The 18,880-nt window shown below is 41.8% G+C and overlaps 1 protein-coding gene across 8 annotated transcripts in view; it reads left to right on the forward strand.

The window, feature by feature from the left end:
- The window catches only part of LOC101739867 (spectrin beta chain), a 123,243-nt gene that overhangs the window by 32,303 nt on the left and 72,060 nt on the right, over positions 1-18,880 (forward strand). For all 8 annotated transcript variants that reach the window (XM_038019870.2, XM_038019873.2, XM_038019871.2 and 5 more), the window contains exons 5-19: positions 559-675; positions 1,980-2,137; positions 2,673-2,788; positions 3,754-3,866; positions 5,882-6,069; positions 6,954-7,092; positions 7,678-7,764; positions 8,474-8,604; positions 9,932-10,154; positions 11,329-11,534; positions 12,259-12,347; positions 12,800-12,953; positions 14,135-14,270; positions 14,768-14,980; positions 17,634-17,780. In XM_038019870.2, coding sequence (XP_037875798.1) covers positions 559-675; positions 1,980-2,137; positions 2,673-2,788; positions 3,754-3,866; positions 5,882-6,069; positions 6,954-7,092; positions 7,678-7,764; positions 8,474-8,604; positions 9,932-10,154; positions 11,329-11,534; positions 12,259-12,347; positions 12,800-12,953; positions 14,135-14,270; positions 14,768-14,980; positions 17,634-17,780 — 2,217 coding nt within the window. The remainder of the gene's footprint in view (positions 1-558; positions 676-1,979; positions 2,138-2,672; positions 2,789-3,753; positions 3,867-5,881; positions 6,070-6,953; positions 7,093-7,677; positions 7,765-8,473; positions 8,605-9,931; positions 10,155-11,328; positions 11,535-12,258; positions 12,348-12,799; positions 12,954-14,134; positions 14,271-14,767; positions 14,981-17,633; positions 17,781-18,880) is intronic.

Consider the following 18,880-nt stretch of genomic DNA (forward strand, 5'->3'; position numbering starts at 1 on the left):
ATTTTAAATTAATATTTTATATAATAGTATATAATATAATATATAATAATGTTTTTATACTTTATTATATGACACACATGCACACACACAAACACACTAACACACATACACTCACACACACACACACGTACGTACTATATTCTTACAGATCGTTCTTCCTGGTTAACTTTCTTTACCTGGTGACCTAGCACTGAACCACTGACTTTTGTAACACAGGTTTTCCTAGCATAAAAGTCAGGGAATATTGTTATTGTATACCTCATAAAAAAGCCATGCATATTATTATACTAGTGTTAAGTATTTTTGTACGTGTTTGTATTTTAAGAGGCTTGAATGAATAAATATTATTATTATTATTATATTATCTAATAAAAAAAACGGCATCAAAATCCGTTGCGTAGTTTTAAAGATTTAAGCATACATAGGGATATAGGGACAGAGAAAGCGACTTTGATTTATACTATGTAGTGATTACAATTCTGAATTTGGCCGAATTCACAATCGGTAATTGAAATTATTCGATTTTCGTACTAAAATTCACAATCGTCCTGATTCCAGGTGCGTTTGGAGTCTATCGGAGCTGAAGACATCGTGGACGGGAACCCTCGACTCATCCTCGGCTTGATCTGGACCATCATCCTGCGTTTCCAAATCCAGGAGATCGAAATCGATGTGGTAACTAGTCATCTATACTATTCATACTATTATTATAAAGAGGAAAGATTTGTTTGTTTGTTTGTCTTGAATAGGCTCCGAAACTACTGAACCGATTTGAAAAATTCTTTCACTGTTCGGAAGCTACACTATTCCCGAGTGACATAGGCTATATTCTTATTTAAAAAAAAATAGGGATCTTTACTAAAACTCCAATAATGTAACCCAAGGTGTAAAATAATTACCTAAAATTAAACTACGACTTTGTAGTACACATTATTAATTACAAATAGTGTCGCGACAGCATATGTCTAACTATTGTAGTTATGCCGCAATCAGTGTTATTTTATTTAAAAAAAAAAACAATGTGTGCAATTCACACGTGGTAGAAGTAAAACCTTCCAAAATTAAAATACAATTATCCTAAACGTCTTAAGTATATGTAAAATTTTGTCATTAGTAAATAATTGTAAGGTAGCGCCCTCTGTGAATTGATATTTTAATTTCACGTATAATCCTAAATTAAAATTCACTACAAGAGCTTTCATACACACGTTAGTATTAAAAAATCTCAGAGATGGCGCTGTATTAAATAGTATGTATATTTCTGTCTCATTCTTTGTATTTGTGTCTCTTACCTGTCGTTTTTTCCGTTGCATCCGGTTTGAAATCACAACGATTCTAAAGAAATTTTCACTTCAATAAAACAACGTCAAATATCGTTGAAATATTTGTTAAAGACCCGAGCGGAGCCGGAGCGGGCCGCTTGTTGCTTTATAATCAGGGGTTGCGAATTGAGAAGAACTCACTCCCGGGCGCTATGACATGTCCTTCTTCAGACGAGGCTTGTGGAGAGTACTTAACGGTAGACAGCGGCTTGGCTCTGGCATTGCTGAAGTCCAGGGGCGACGGTAACCGCTCACCATCAGATGGGCCGTATGATCGTTTGCCTACAAGGGCTATAAAAAAAAAAGTTTCACATCGGATCCGCGTGTAGGCTAAATCTTTTTCTTAATTAAGTTAAGTGGTTACTGGAGCCCATAGACATTTACAACGTAAATGCGCCACCCACCTTTAGATATAAGTTCTAAGATCTGTATAGTTACAACGGCTGCCCTACCCTTCAAACCGAAACGCATTACTGCTTCACGACAGAAATAGGCAGGGCGATGATACCTACCCGCGCGGACTTACAAGAGATCCTACCACCAGTGACAATAAAGTAAATTCATTTTTAAACGGATCCTACTAAAACCTCGTGTTCTTTCGACTGTAATGCTTAGACCTAAGTTTCTTGAGGGTTTCACGGAGACATATTTCAATAGGACGAAGAGAATGAGTCTTCCGAGAAGAAATCCGCCAAGGACGCCTTGCTGCTGTGGTGCCAACGCAAGACGAGTGGCTACCACGGAGTCCACATCCACAACTTCACTGACTCGTGGAGATCTGGGCTTGGTTTCAACGCGCTCATACATGCTCACAGGTGAAGACTTCCTTTCAGTTTTTATTTTTATTTTTTTATTGCTCAAGTTGGTGGACGAGCTCACATCCCACCTGGTGTTAAGTGGTTACTGGAGCCCATAGACATCTACAATGTAAATGCGCCACCCACCTCGAGATATACATTCTAAGGTCTCCGTAAAGTTACAGCGGCTGCCCCACCCTTCAAACCGAAACGCATTACTGCTTCACGGCAGAAATAGGCAGGGTGGTGGTACCCACCCGTGCGGACTCACAAGAGGCCCTACCACCAGTAATTACGCAAATTACAATTTTGCTGATTTCATTTTTATTACACGATGTTATTCCTTCACCGTGGAAGTCAATCGTGAACATTTGTTAAGTACGTATTTCATTAGAAAAATTGGTACCCGCCTGCGGGATTCGAACACCGGTGCATCGCTACATACGAACGCACCGGACGTCTTATCCTTTAGGCCACGACTTTTCACCTCTTGATATGTTCTTCTATGATGGCAGTCAAAACTTGCAAATAACGATCCAGCTCATCTTTCCAGGCCCGACCTCTTCCGCTGGACCGAGGTGCCGGTCGCTGACCACGTGGAAACCCTCAACCACGCCTTCGACGTCGCCCACAAGCACCTCGGCATCCCCAAACTCCTGGACGCTGAAGGTAAACATCTAATTTACTAAGCCACGTACCCTGTATACATTTTAGAATGTAAAGAATAACTGAACGCTAAGTGAGAGTTTTTAACGTCTCGATAGCGTAAAAGTTAACTTAAATTAGTATGCAGTTCATATATTATATTTATATACGTTGGTCTGCTCTATCTTCCTGTACGGGGTGGAGACTTGGTGTCTCAGGAAAAACGAACGCAAAAAGATCGAGGCCTTTGAAATGTATTGCTGGAGAAAGCTGCTACGCATTCCTTGGACAGCTATGAGAACCAATGTCTCCATCCTCGAAGAGCTGAGGGTCACCAAGCGCCTGCCGACTATGTGCCAGGAAAGGATCCGGAGTTTCTTTGGGCACATAATGCGATCCTCATTGCACAGCCTGGAGAAACTCATCATTATCGGACAGATGGAGGGGAAGCGCGCTAGAGGAAGAGCGCCAGCTAGATGGGTTGACCAACTCAAGGAGGTGACTGGAGGCGAGATACAGGGAGCGGTACATATGGCGCAGAACCGGACCGAGTGGAGAAGATTGACATACAGTCACGATCCTCAGCATTGAGGGAACGACCAGAAAGAAAGAATAGCGCCCCTAGCGGCAAATGTAGGCAATAATTCCAACTGCATACGAACTTCAGTTAACTATTACGCTATGGAGAACGTTAAAAAACTCGCTACATATATCGATAATAGATACATAGATAAAGAGTTACCAGTGGTAGGACCTCTTGTGAGTCCGCACCGCCCTGCCTATTTCTGCCGTGAAGCAGTAATGCGTTTCGGCTCGAAGGGCAGGGCGGTCGTTGTAACTATACTGAGACCTTAGAACTTATATCTCAAGGTGGTTGGCGCATTTACGTTGTATATGTCCATGGGCTCCACTAACCATTTAACACCAGGTGGTCTGTGAGCTCGTCCACCCATCTAAGCAATAAAAAAATATGCTTTTTTCGTCATCAGATGTGGACACGACCAGGCCTGATGAGAAGTCGGTGATGACGTACGTGGCTAGTTACTATCACACGTTCGCTCGTATGAAGAATGAACAGAAGAGTGGTAGGAGAATTGCCAATGTGAGTATTTATTTGCACTGCCTCTTTGTCGATAGCGGGAGGAAATATTTTTCCCATCTATACATATAAATGAAATTGGGGTGTCTGTTTGTAATATTGAAATAGCCTCTTTTTACTATATGCATATGAATATATATACGGCACATACACCAAAATATTTTTTTTTACAATTTTTGTCTGTCTGTTTGTCCGGCTAATCTCTGGAACGGCTGGGTCAATTTTGACGGGATTTTCACTAATAGGTAGCTGATGATATAAGGAATAACTTAGGCTACTTTTTTTAGACTAGCTTCGCCCCGCGGCGTCACATGCGGTACGACACTAACCGCGGCGTATATCGCGAGACAACTATTAATAATAAAATTTAATGTTTCCGAAGCGAAGCGAAGGGCGGATCGCTAGTCTCTAATATTATGCGGGTACTAGTAACGTCATCTGTCATCGAATAGTAGAAACCGATATTGAAACTACTAGCCGTGTCGGAGAGAGTAACGCCATCTATTGTCTAATAGCGTAAAGGAAATAATACCATTCCCGATCTTGCGAACAGAATGGAAAGCAGTCGACGTCGCCCAAAACACGTCATTTCGGATCCTCCCGATCCACTAACGATGCTTTTAGGTAACTCAAGCACCGGTCATCGTTCTCGTCGAATCCGTCGCTTGCGACGAAGGGCTCGGCGAGTAAATTAACCCACAGACACAGCCCACTGAGTTTCTTCTGAGCTTTTCCGATTCGGTGGTAGATTCTGCGAAGCACTGCTCTTGCTAGGGTTCGTGTTAGCAACGTCGTCAGGTTTGAGCCCCGTGAGCTCACCTACTAGTTAAGGTTACGCTGATATAGCCTCTCAAGGCTCAAGGCTCTCAGCTTAGGTAGGAAAAAAAAGAAATAATACCAACGGAATGGTTGTAACGGTGTAATTTGTTTTATTTTGTGTACTTAGTGTTTCTTCAGGTTTAAATGTGTAATAACGGTGGTTTATTAACTGTTTAATATCTGTGAAAGTGCACAAATGTATCATGTGGGTAAAATGAAAAGCCGCTGGACGTAACTTCTCGGGTTCCTCCAAAAAGTCCACTGAAAAAATTTCAGTAAATGACCACCATTTTACTGAGATTATATTACATCCCAGCCAATTGATTAATGTTTCAAATTAATCAACTTCATCTCATTTAACTTCATCCCAGTTGATTAATGTCTCAAATTAATCATCTTCATTTCATTTCACTCCATATTATCATTTTTCATAAAAATACGGATATAAAGTAAAATAAGACATGACTTAAAGGTCATAAAATCCCTTAAAAAGAAAAAGACCAAAATACCGCCATATTCTTTGTAGGCAGGTTGTGGATAGATGTCAATAAAAAAAACTTTATTTATTTTTTATTGCTTAGATCGGTGACCGATCTCACAGCCCACCTGGTGTTAAGTGGTTACTGAAGCCCATAGACATCTACAAAGTAAATGCGCCACCCACCTCGAGATATAAGTTCTAAGGTCAAAGCTCTCAAGTATAGTTACAACGGCTGCCCCGCCCTTCAAACCGAAACGCATTACTACTTCACGGCAGAAATAGGCAGGGTGGTGATACCTACCCGTGCGGACTCACAAGAGGTCCTACCACCAGTAAAAACCGTTTGGTATATTCCTATATTATTATACCTTTAAACGAGCAATACTTGTTTATTTATATATCTCTATCTCTCTTCGGTCGGTCCCTCACTGCTGAGGATCGTGACTCCGTCCGATTTCGTCAACCAACTGTCTCCATCGATATTTATATATATATAATCTGAATCTCGGAAACGGCTCCAACGATTTTCAGAAAATGTTGTTTTATTCGTGTTTTCAATAATCAACTCTTCCCGACATCTATTGGCGAATAATAATACTATTTTTCTTAATTGAGGGCAACTAACAGCTTTAAAGACACAACAAGATGGCGTTATCAAAAAAAAAAAACGAGCAAAGGTCGGTCATCATCTAATTATTCCTATATAACTTATTCTTAGATCATCGGTCAAATGATGGACTGTGATGAGAGGAAGGGTGAATACAGCCGGCTGGTCACCGCGCTCTTGGAGTGGATCCGACTCAAGATCGAAGAGTTGAATGACAGGGAGCTGCCCAACTCTCTGGATGGAATTCAGCGTCTGCTACTTGGCTTCAAGCAGTACAGGACCGTCGAGAAACCTCCCAAGTGAGTTTTATGATTATGTTAATGGCCCATCTGTTTTTTTAAAATTGTTAGCTGGGTGTATGAACTCACGGCCTACTGGTAGGTAAATGTTTATCAGAGCCTATAGACATCTACAACGTAAATGCCGCCTCCCACCTTGACATATGAGTTCTAAGGTCTCAGTTTTTACAGTACAACGGCTGCCCCGCCCTTCAAACCGAAACTATCTGGCTTTGAAACCTTAAGCGCTATTCCGGAAGCGCTATGACATCTTCAAACGTGGCTTGAAGTTTCGCTCACGTAAAAATATAGATACAGAAATGTGGTCCATGTCACCCATGACCGAACACTATGGACGAAAGTCACATGTGGTTGTGATCCTCAGCAGTAAGGAAGAAGATGCAAAGAATATAAAAACGTTATAAAAAAGTTTTTGTAATGAAATATTCGATGCATGTGACTAGGAGATGTATGGAAATGGTAGTGCAAGGTAGAAGACCCGAAGATCGGGTTCAGTGGCGAACTTTGGGGGAGGCCTATATCCAGCAGTGGACTGCCGCAGGCTGATGATGATGATGATGAGTGCAAGGTAGAGGGGGAAGAGGTCGACCGAAGAAGACATGGATGGAGTGTGTGAATGACGATATGAGAGAGAGAGAGGAGTGAGTGTTAAGATGACGGCTGATAGAAGAGAATGGATGAGAAAAATTTGCTGTGCCGACTCCACCTAGTGGGATAAGGTGGAGAAAAAGAAGAATAAAATATTCGACCGCTTTTTAAGGGTTATCGTGTCCCGACACCCCTGTCTTTTGGGCAACCCTTCCAAGGCTGCATATAGCCTCATTACTTTGAAGTACATTGCAGGTATTACTCAGGACGCGTATTAATATAAAACTCCTTTACAGATACAAAGAGCGATCGGAGATCGAAGCGTTATATTTCCACATCAACACGATGCAGAAGAGTCTGGTGGGAGAACCCTGGGCGCCACTGGAGGGACAACTTCCTCAAGATCTGGAGCGAGCCTGGCAAAGATTGGAACAGGTGATTTAGCGTTTTATTTTACTATACAGTCTTAGAGTATGAGTATGCTGGTACTGGGGTGATTTGTGGTCTTGCACGGATAGGTCACACGGACCAGCAGATTCCTGCCGCAAAGCATACTATTCAACAAGCCCTAAACGACCTAAACAGTAACCCGACGGTAGCAGGTAGCGTGGTGGTACGCGCGTGGTTCTTATTGTTATCGTATTGTGTTTTTCCCACCTAAGCTGGTGACCTTGAGAGGCTATGCCAGCGTAACTTCACAAGTAGATGAGCTCACTAACCCTAGCAAGAGCCGTGCTCCGCAGAATCTACCACCGGATCGGAAACGCGACCCACTGACAAGATCCGGCGAGAAACTCAGTGGGCTGTGTCTGTGGGTTAACTTACTCTTACCATATTTAGACGGGTTGATAGTGTTAAGTGGATTCTGCAGTCCATGGACAACACACCATGCGCCTCCGACTACAAACCCTGACGTCTGTTTCTATAGAATTAAGATTACGCAAATGATCCACTGATTAGTGCACCAGATACCCTAACCTAAAGATGCTAATATCAGAACTGTTTCTGTCTCTTTCACAGGCCGAACACGCGAGAGAGATAGCGCTCAGGACCGAACTGCTCAGACAACAGAGGCTCGAACAACTCAATTACAAATTCAATACTAAGGTAATTGATATAAGTAACGTTCGCTCAACCTTCGAATTTCCACCTTAATGAAGACGCTTTAAGGCTTAGATTCATTTTGAGTTAATTTCCTCTTGACATAAAAAAAAATATTTAAAAAAGAAAATCTTAACACTTTTAACGGTAGGCAGCGGCTTGGCTCTGCTCCTGGCATTGCTGACGTCCATGGGCGACAGTAATCACTCACTGACAGGTGGGCCGTATGCTCGTCTGCCTATAAGGAAAATAAAAACCAATTAAATTGCACAATAAATAATATGGCTCCTACGATATAACTGTATAAGTTGCTACTTATTTTGTATTTACTTTCAAATTTTTAGTATTTATTTGTATTTAATCGTATGTAAGTTTATCTTATATTGCATTTATTTTTCACATGTGTATATAACTATATATTTTTATGTAAGTTTATTAAGATATAGCACCGTCCATGCTAGTTTGATTATTCCTCTCCCTGCAAGGTTGCCTGGCCACCAATTTATGTCACCGTCTATTATTTGTTTTATATGCTACCCTGTACATGTGGTGTCAAATAAAGAGTTATATTATTATTAATCTTGAAAATGTTGAAAGCGAGAGTCAGGCATCTGTCAAGTATCTTATCTTGCATGATGGCTACCGTCAGAATTTCATTTATTTGATCCTTGCTAGTTACTCTTACTGAGGAATCACGTTAGTATCCTGTCCACAGTCGGTCCTGCGTAAGGGCTACTTGAAGGAGATGATCCAGGTCCTGTCGGACCCTCGCTACGGCTCCAACCTGGCCCAGGTCGACGCCACTGTCAAGAAACACGAGGCCATATCTGCGGACATCTTAGCAAGGTCAGTCACTTATGAATCTCATGACGCATTGAGAGAAAAAAAGAGGGAAGGGGAGAAATATTAAGCTCTGGTCATGTCTGGTGTATTAGAACATATAGATAACGTAAGACGATATGGTCAGAGGCCTGTGAAACTGCTGAAACTACGATACTTTAAGACAAATATTTGTTTGTATGGAAACTAGCGACATCTTGTAGTTGGTGCCCCTAAACTTGTATATTGTTAAAGTTAAGGCATTTAATTATTGTACAACTAAACATAGAAAATAAAAAAAAACTAATGAATCATACAAGTCTTTATTTGTTAAAGACAAATTGATTAAATTTTATCAATTAGTGGTTACTGAAAATTTTACAAAATCCTTCATTAAAAATAAGATATGAATAGGTAATATGTTACGGCAATCTACAGGAGCAATGAGAAACTAATCGAAGCGAAGCCATCTAGTGCCCGACGCCCGTAAACATCTTTGTCGAGTGCTTGAGTTGATTATCTATAACTAATTTATGTGTATTATTTATGGATATGGTGACTGAGTCTTCATTCTGGTCGCCATTGAAGTAACGCCTATATGTCCTTTAAATTTATTTATTTATTAGGCACACAAGACACATCACAAGCTAAAAAGATACATAAAAACACGAGTAAAAAGAAACAAAATCTGGCTTGCAACATAAGTTATGTGCGCACGACAAAACAAGACAAACAGTGCTGAATTTGTACAACAATGTTCCTTACAACTATACGACAAAACAACACGATAACAAAAACTAATCTAACTTATAATGTAAAGAAATAATTTTATTCACAATATACTATTAAACAATTGTGTTACGCGCTGGGGTTCGGGATAAATAAAATTTCACCAAAGTACAACTAAAAACTGTATTCAACACTTGGAATACTTAAAACACTCAACAAACACTTTAAAATTCTTAATTCGCTTGTTCCGCTTCGCTTGACGCGATCCGTTCGCTGTTTCTCTTCAAGTTTTTCCGATTACTGACTGACTGCGTGCCATCCCTACAACGCTTTTATAGTCGATACCTCAACCCTGGAATTATCGAAAATGTTCCACACAACTCTAGTCGTCGTTTCCGCTATCTGTCGATAGATGGCGTTGTAATTCTCGAGCATTCTAGATATTTATATATTCGTTGGACTATTCGGCGATAGATGGCGTTACTCTTACCGGCGTAACAATTATTCTACTTAACCTATTATTAACGTAGGATGAAAAATTAAATTGTAACAATAGAGTGATTCGCGGTAGAAATAAGCACCACATCGACTCTTGTCCAAATTGATCGTCATTTTATGTCTTCAGAACCGAACGCTTCGAGGACTTATCGGCAATGGCGGCAGAACTGGTCAGGGAGAAGTACCACGGCGCGGAAGCCGTCTCCAGGACCGAGCAGGCGGTCCTGCAACGCTGGAGGGAGCTCCTGGAATTGCTGGAGAGACATAGAGTGTCTCTGGGCAAGCTGGCCAGACTTATGGCACTACTGAGAGAAGCTGATGCCGTGAAACATACGCTGGTTGAGATGAAGGTATCTAATTGCTACATTGGAGCTTTAGTGTGAAGTCTAATTAATAGATCAGATGATGATGGCGATGACTATCACGCCCGTCTCATATCAATTTCCTGACCTTGATACTTTCGACCCGGATATCAATGCCTTGAGGCATAAATATAAACAAGGAATATGGTGATACTTACCCGAGCAGACATATGCTACTTCCTATCACCAGTAAAGCTTAGTAAGTATTTAGAAAGAGCATGGGCCACTCTCCGTACATTGCACGGCCCACTAATTAAAATACCCTTAAATTCTATAATAAGTACGTAAAAATGAAATGTTTTTTTCTATAAATATTTCATTAATGTCCTTGAGAACACTAGTAACTGGGCCGAAAATGGCCCATGTCCATTACACTTCGTTGATAATTCGTTCACCTTATGTAGCGTGAGCACGTGCTTAGTCTCTCCTTAGCACGTGTGTAAGTCTGCACGTGTATCATTCGATACCAGTACAGCAAACCTCTTAAACTTGAAGCCACGATCATCGAAATAACAAAAAAAGAAATTTACTTAAATTTTATTTCTGTTTTTATTGCTTAGATGGGTGGACGAGCCCACAGCCCACCTGGTGTTAAGTGGTTACTTGAGCCCATAGACATCTACAACGTAAATGCGCCACCCACCTTGCGGACTCACAAGAGGTCCTACCACCAGTCTGTAGTTAAGTGTAGTCAAGTATCAATCGCTTTAAGAAATTCAATACCCAGTATCCTATTAAAATATTCAGCCTTAAAACCAATATGAAGTTTCGTAGTTGCAATGGAGGGTTGCTTGCTGTCAGATATTTTTTTGTTATTCAATGTTGAGATAGATACTAGAGCTCATGGATCAGCTAGTGCTAAGTAGTTTAACTCTGCCACTTCAACTATGCTTCCTAATAAACTATCAAAGAACATCTGTGCAATAAAGTTTACTATAAAGTCAATGATTATCTAGAAAATTTCAAAAAGTGGGAATAAGTAGCTCACTCCGGGGATTTAAATATTGCAATAATTGTTACGTTATAATACTCATTATAAAAATGAATATAAAAAAAAATAATCTAATATTATTATTTTTTTATCTAATATTTAAAAAAAAAGACATGCCCGCTGAGTTTGATTTGATTTGATTGAATAATCACGCTTAATTTCTGATACCAGACCCAGTTCCAATCGGAGGAAGTCGGCAGGCATCTGTCTGACGTGGAGAGGCTGCTGCAAGCGCACGCTCTCCAGGAGTTGCAGCTGGGCGCCGCGGACGAGAGCCTCAAGCGGCTCGTGCGGCTGGCGGCCGGCGTGGACGGCCCCGCGCAGCCCCAGGCTCAGCTGCAGAAGCAACTAGAGCAACTGCAGGAGGCTTACGACAGGTAACTCAAAACACGTCATTACGGATGTTCCCGATCCATTAACGGTGCTTTTAGGTACCACAGCCACCGGTCACCGTTCTCGTCGAATCTTCTCAGTGGGTCGCGTTTCCGATCCGGTGGTAGATTCTGCGAAGCACTGCTCTTGCTAGGGTTCGTGTTAGCAACGTCGTCAGGTTTGAGCCCCGTGAGCTCACCTACAAGTTAAGATTACGCTGAAATAGCCTCTCAAGGCTATCAGCTTAGGTAGGAAAAAGAATGACAGGTAATAAACACCCAATCCATTGTTAGCTTTGTGCTCAATCCAGAGATGGCGTTACATGTTCCTTTAGTTATGTGCGCGATCAACAGATGGCGTTACTGGTCCCTTCGAATTACATGCATCATCAAAAGATGGCGTTTTTAATTATGGCGTTAGTTATGCTCGTGTACATGCAGATACAAACAAAATCAAGACTATTTTTTATAGACTGTTTACTTCCCAACGCGGAATCAGGAATTTTTTAAAAGCTCTATTTACCCTTTAATTTTTTACGTATTTATTTATGAACGCAATCCATTTAAAGTAACATAAAAATATTTATGTTGTATCTTTCGGTTTGAATCTAGTCCTAGGCCTTGGTAAAAACTTATTTAAATGTACTATTAATCTAAAAAATAAATAAGACATATTCATATGAAACAGTCACACAAGTGTCCCTGTGTATAATGTGGTGTTCTTTTCCAGCCTGCTGGCGGCGGCCAAGGACCGTAAGGCGAGGTTGGAGGACGCTCGTAACCTGTACCAATTCCTGGAGGACCACGAAGAAGAAGAAGGTAGGAAATAACTGGTGGTAGGACGTCTTGTGAGTCCGCACGGGTAGGTAATTAAAAGCATTACTACTTCACGGCAGAAATAGGCAGGGCGGTGGTACCTACCTGCGCGGACTCACAAGACGTCCTACCACCAGTAAAAAAGCAGTTTATTCTGTCTACCCTCTGTCTTGTCTATTGTAGGGTATCAGCGCTGTATTCTTTCAGAACCATTTGAGAAGACATTATCTAAACTGAAATTCTATTCGCCTTGGAACCTGTTGTATCACTCCAGCTTTTTTATTTTTTTATTGCCTTTGTAGGCAGACGAGCATACGGCCCACCTGATGGTAAGTGGTTACCGTCGCTCATGGACGTCAGCAATGCCAGGGGCAGAGCCAAGCCGCTGCCTACCATGTAGTATCACTAGCACATTCACCACTGGACTAGTCTAAACCGTACTGCCTCTCGCACAGGTTGGGTGACGGAGAAGCAGCGCATATGTCGCACCGACGTCGCCGCCAAGGACCTGAGAGGAGTGCTGGCGCTGAAGCAGAAGCACACGGGGCTGATGCACGAGCTGAGGGCCAGGGAGCACGTCTCCCAGCGACACAAGTCCAAGGGTCAGAGGTGCGAAGGTTTCTATATGACGCGGCCGTGTATAGAAAACTATAAAGTTAATATGGTTGCGCTGGTTTAAAACTGTTAGTTTTTGGTTTCGAAAAATAGCAACATTTAATTTGGTTTTGCAAATCCTGTCCCATCCCTCTCCCGCACTTTACCTACGGACTCGTGCGAGCGAGAGCGTGTGGCGACATCGACTCGAGAAAAAAATGTAATGGCTGAACTACCGCGCGCGGGCTTCGTGTCTCTTTTGTAATATATTCGTAAATAAGTGAAATTGTTGGTGTTTCCCATCGCGTAGCGATACGAGTCTGCAGTAAGGACTACATAAAGGTATTGGGCATCCCTCCTTTACCGCAAAACTGCCGCTTCTCATCGTTTCTGTCCGCAGTCTGTGTCCTTCATTTGCAACGACCAAATTTCAAATATTTCGTAGTTTGCTTATTTCGCGTCTGCAAATATGCTGTTATTATTATTAAGCGGATGTAGATTATTTGGCGGGAATGCGACGAACGAAGTTGTGTGAATCGTTTTATCTGTGAACTAGCGACCCGCCCTCGCTTCGCTTCGGAAACTGTAATTTATTATTGATTTCTTGACTATTTAATGGATGTTATTATACATATAATCTTTCCTCTTCGATCACTCTATCTATTAAAAAAACCGGATCAAAATCCGTTGCGTAGTTTTAAAGATTTAAGCATACATAGGGACAGGGAAAGCGACTTTGTTTTATACTATGTAGTGAATTTATTCAAAATAATATTTGCACGTGTTATTATCAAGAATGTGTTAAAAAATTTCTAAATACACTATAGATAACGCTTATCGACAACAATAATGCGCATCACTATGCCCGTCCATAAGGCTCGTGAGTGGAAGAGAGAGCAAAATACTCGCTTCACCGCTCCGATTATTTTTGACCTAAACTGCCCAGACAAAATAATTCGCCTACTAGTTAAGGTTACGCTGAAATAGCCTCTCAAGGCTCTCAGCTTAGGTAGGAAAAAAAAATACAGGTAATAAAAACCCACTCCGTTGTTAGTTATGAGCTTTATGGAGAGATGGCGTTACTTGCCTCTCCAGTTACGTGCGCGATCAACAGATGGCGTTACTGGTCCCTTTTAATTACACGCGTCACCAAGAGATATCTATTGTATCATCATTAGCGTTTCAATTTTCACCAGCCTCATAGACGCCGGTCACCCGAAGAGCGCCGAGATCGAGCGGCGCCTGACCTCGCTCAGCAAGCAGTGGGAGACGCTCAGGGACCTGGCTGCAGCACGAGAGAAACAACTGGCTGACGCTGCAGAGGCTCACCAGGTATCCTAGTGCCTCCATCGCCGGCTACGGGCATCGGCAATATTTACCGCTTAACTATTAATTACCACAATAGCAAACAATTAAAATGGAATGATGGGGAACCTCCCTTTTTTTTTGCGCCACCCAACTTGAGATATGAGTTAGATGGTCAGATCTTGTTAAGGGAGAGGTTGGTGATAGTCTATACCATGCGGTCCGTCTCACACATGATCGAACACTGTGGAGGAAAGTCACATGTGCGTAATTACTGGCGGTAGGACCTCTTGAGAGATCGCGCGGGTAGGCACCACCACCCCGCCTATTTCTGCCGTGAATCAGTAGTGAGTTTCGGTTTGAAGGGTGGGGCGGCCGTTGTAACTATAATAAGATCTTGGAACTCATATCTCAAGTGGCGGCATTTACGTTGTCTATGAGCTCCAGTGGTGGGCTGTGAGCTCGTCCACCCATCTAAGCAATAAAAAAGGGAAGGTGTAAATCTTATTAAACATTAACCACAGTTCTACGGGGACGCGAACGAGGCGGAGTCCTGGATGAAGGAGAAGCGTCCGCTGGTGAGCACCGCGGACTGCGGGCAGGACGCCGCCGGCGCCGCCGCCCTGCTGGCCCGCCACCGCGCGCTGCACGACGCCATCCGCGCGCACCACGCCGAGCTGCAGACCCTCGCCGCGCACGCAGCCCGCCTGCAGCAGGCCGGCATACAGTGCCTCCAGGTCAGCCGAGGATCTCCCTCATCATCATATTTATTTATTTACTAGCCGACCCGGCAGACTTCGTAGCGCCTCAATCGATAAATAAAAGATCTAAACTTTGTATAAAATAAACTTAAAACAAACAAAAGGAATCCGCCCCACGAGGGACACATCAAAGGGAAAACAAAATTGTTAGGAGGCCTTTCCTCCCCCAACTGGCGTCAACGGTTCGACAGACGTGACCGGTCCATTGCCACTTTATCCTGCTAACTTTGAGAGCTATGTCATCATGCCCCTGCAATCTACCAGTCACTCCTCTATCCTATATATACCATATCCGCTCAGCTCACTCCCCTCTTACACATATCGTCTTACACGCATCCATTTATTCTTAGGTCTACTTCTTCCTATAAAGCAGCCTTTCCCAAAGTGGGCGATAACGCCCCCTTGTGAGCGCTGTAGGACCCAAGGGGGGGCGGTAAGAGATCCAGAAAAAAAATGGGTGCGTTGTATAGAGGCTTGGGGGGCGATTTGTAATGTCATTTAGGAGGACTCTTACACACCGGCTAAGTTCTCGCTATAGTGGCTTTTAAGTAGGCGAAAAAATGGGGGGCGCTAAAAATAATTTATTCTCAAAGTGGGCAGTCGACAAAATTTGCTTGGGAACCTCTGCTCTGGTCTCTGTCCGTGCGGGACCCACCACCAGTTATTGCACAAATTTGTTGTGATCGGTGTCTCTTTAAAACTCTTACCAGTCTGCGGGAAGAGGGAAGGTCGCGTCGCCGCCGCAAACACTTCCTACGTAAACATTTTATTGTAAATACTAGCAGACCCGGCCACACGTTGCTGTGATTAAGGTTTTTGTTTCTAAATAACACGTGGTCGGTTATGCTAATACCAAAAATTAACAAAGCAAGAACAATTGAATTTCACTGTATTGCGTTTACTACGAAATACATTTCACTAATGCTTTAGCCTCAGCAACACGTGGTGGTGTTTATGCCATTAAATTGAAGCTTATGTGAAACGTCATTATTTTTAAAACAGCGCCACCTAGGAGAAATTAATGTCAGACAGCATTACAATTGTCTGTAAAACCTTCGATCAACAATAGTAACTAGATTTCGGGTCGGTGCATAAAATCCGTCTCGTCAAATAACAGCGCACTTGAAATGTGAGCTCTTATTTTGTTTAGTTCACTTCAAACACAGCCAATGTCAACCCGTCTCACAATACCGCAGTGTGTATTCAAAAGTTGCAAAAATAATGCCCGAAAAAGCAATTTAACGGCCGGAGTATCTTACTTTCGGTAAGTACATGAAGTATAAACTATATTGTAAGCTTTAAACTTATAAATAATATTAAATTTTGAACAAAATTACCGATTTTTAACCACCGCTACAAATGTTGGCCAAGGCTCGGCCAACACATGGACAAACTTTTGATTAACAGAACAGTAAATGCATGGAGTAGATTTGTGTTGTAATAATTTTTTAAAATTTGTTAGCAGCACTTCAAAATTAGTTGGTTAAAATTGGTTAATGCTGCTTTTGTGTCTGTTTGTTGGACTCTCATTAGATACTTAGCTTTCCATTTTTATTTTAGCTTTCCTAGCAATCACGTGTGCAGAATGGATCTCGATTTTCGCCAGAGAAACAAGAGATGACTTTTATAAGCCAGCTAAGAACTCCGCTTATTGACACTGGACATCTTTGCCTTCCGTGCTCACGGCTACTGAAATGTGGCCGAAACATTGTAATAAAAATACCACGCTTAAAACCGTTTAAACGTTGTTTTATTATGCGCACTGGTCGCGAAAACTTAAAAATATATATTACACAAAAACGTAACGCTAATAAAATAATAAGTAATGTATAGATACTAACAAACATAAATTTCCAAAACATAAAAAGTAAACAACTAAACTTTTACTTTAATTCATTAATAAATTATTTTAGTGTTAGGCGCGACTCCCTTACCTCCTGTAGTAAATAGAAATCGGCATTTCAAGAAGCAAAAATAAATAAAGCAAAACGATGTTAGTTCTCAGAGCAATTAAGGGAAAAGTTACTTTATTTGTTGCACCTTAAGATTGATTTAACATTAAAAGTTGTTTAAAATATGTCTTTTTATTGGTAAGTGACAGGAGTAATTTATTGCTTTGCTCGTTTTATGTGACGAATGATCGTAAGTATTAGATAATGTTTTGGAGATTTGTGACTTTATTACTAGGTGCCATAGTTGTTATTAGTTTGAAAGTAAAAGTGTTTCAAAACTTTTTTCTCCGTTTGTTAGTAAACGAATGTAGCTATATAAGTATATATTCACGCGGACAGTTTTTGCTTTAATTTTGTACGTATCCCTTTATCTAGTTACTATTGTTGATCGAAGTGTAAAACAGATTTAAGGCGCCATCTGTTTTAGACTTATGAAACTTGTAATTAATAACAAAAATAAACATAAGAAATCATTTTATTGTTAATAAATAAATATTGCGACCATTAATCGAAATAAAAACCATCCTATCTTTCAAGTTGGATCAAACTGCACGCGGTGTGCAAATTTAATTTAAAATCGGTTAAGTAGTTTAGGAGTCCATCGCGGACAAACAACGTGACACGTGATTTATATATATTAAGATAACCAGCTTGTAAGTTGACTTTATTCTCCGCAGTTACCAACGGAAGTGGAGTCCACTCAGGGCATGGAAGACGAGGAGTGGGTGAACGAGTCCAGGCTGGTGCCGACCGAGGTGTGGGAGGAGGAGCCGGTCGAGAGACTCGAGCACAGGACCGTCACCGAGGAGAGACAAGTACCGCAGGTGGGTGCTGCAGGAGTCAGCTGGGCGAAGTACCAGTTGCGGTAGACTAGCATACAGCCCGTGGGGGTAGGTGGGATCGCCCTCCCTACTGTAGCAATGCAGTAATGCCTTTGAACGTTTTTTACTGGTGGTAGGACCTCTTGTGAGTCCGTACGGGTAGGTACCACCACCCTGCCTATTTCTGCCGTGAAGCAGTAATGAATTTCGGTTTGAAGGGCGGGACAGTCGTTGTAACTATACTGAAACCTTAGAACTTATATCTCAAGGTGGATGGCGGCATTTACGTTGTAGATGTCTATGGGCTCCAGTAACCACTTAACACCAGGTGGGCCGTGAGCTCGTCCACCTAACTAAGCAACAAAAAAAGCCCTCGGGTGTGGTGGGATCGCCCTCCCTACTGCAGCAATGCAGTAATGCCTTCCAGTTTGAAGGGTGGGGACAGTCGTTATGCTATACAATTGCGATTTTGACCTCGTGTCTCAAGATGCAGGTGTGGAGATGTCCAAGAGCTCGTTGAACAATTTACGACTCACAAGATGTTCTACTACCAGTCGTCATTCTCCTGTCTTTCTCCGAGTCACCTGGGGTCGGCGTAACATATTTTCTCCTTCCATCATATACCATTTCTTCGCTCACTCTCCTCTTACACATATCGTCTTTCACGCAATCCACTCATTTTTTCTACCTCTTCCTCTATATCCTTCCACATTCATCACATGTCCATACCATCCTGAACGCGCATTGCTCAACTTCTCTGTCACAGGTGCCACTGTTGCGTCTATTTCTTAGAGGTATCTTAAGGTGGCCAAGAAAATGATTAAATGCGTTTACTTCTTCAAATACTCATTATATTATTTTTAATTAATGTACAAAATAGAATTGACATGCGCGTCCATCTTTTTTCTTCGTGTAATTTTTTTTTTTTTAATTTTGACAATTGGTGCCTCTATTGCGTTTTCTGATTTGTGATTGGTTCGTGCGATATGACATCATCGTTGGCCAATCACAGCCATCAATGTATGACGCGACGTTGATTCGTTAACAGCCACTTTCAGATTTCTTCTAACGTAGGTCCATCAGTAATTACGCAAGTTATAATT

This window comes from Bombyx mori, chromosome 24 (assembly GCF_030269925.1).
Source record: "Bombyx mori chromosome 24, ASM3026992v2".
Taxonomy (NCBI): domain Eukaryota; kingdom Metazoa; phylum Arthropoda; class Insecta; order Lepidoptera; family Bombycidae; genus Bombyx; species Bombyx mori.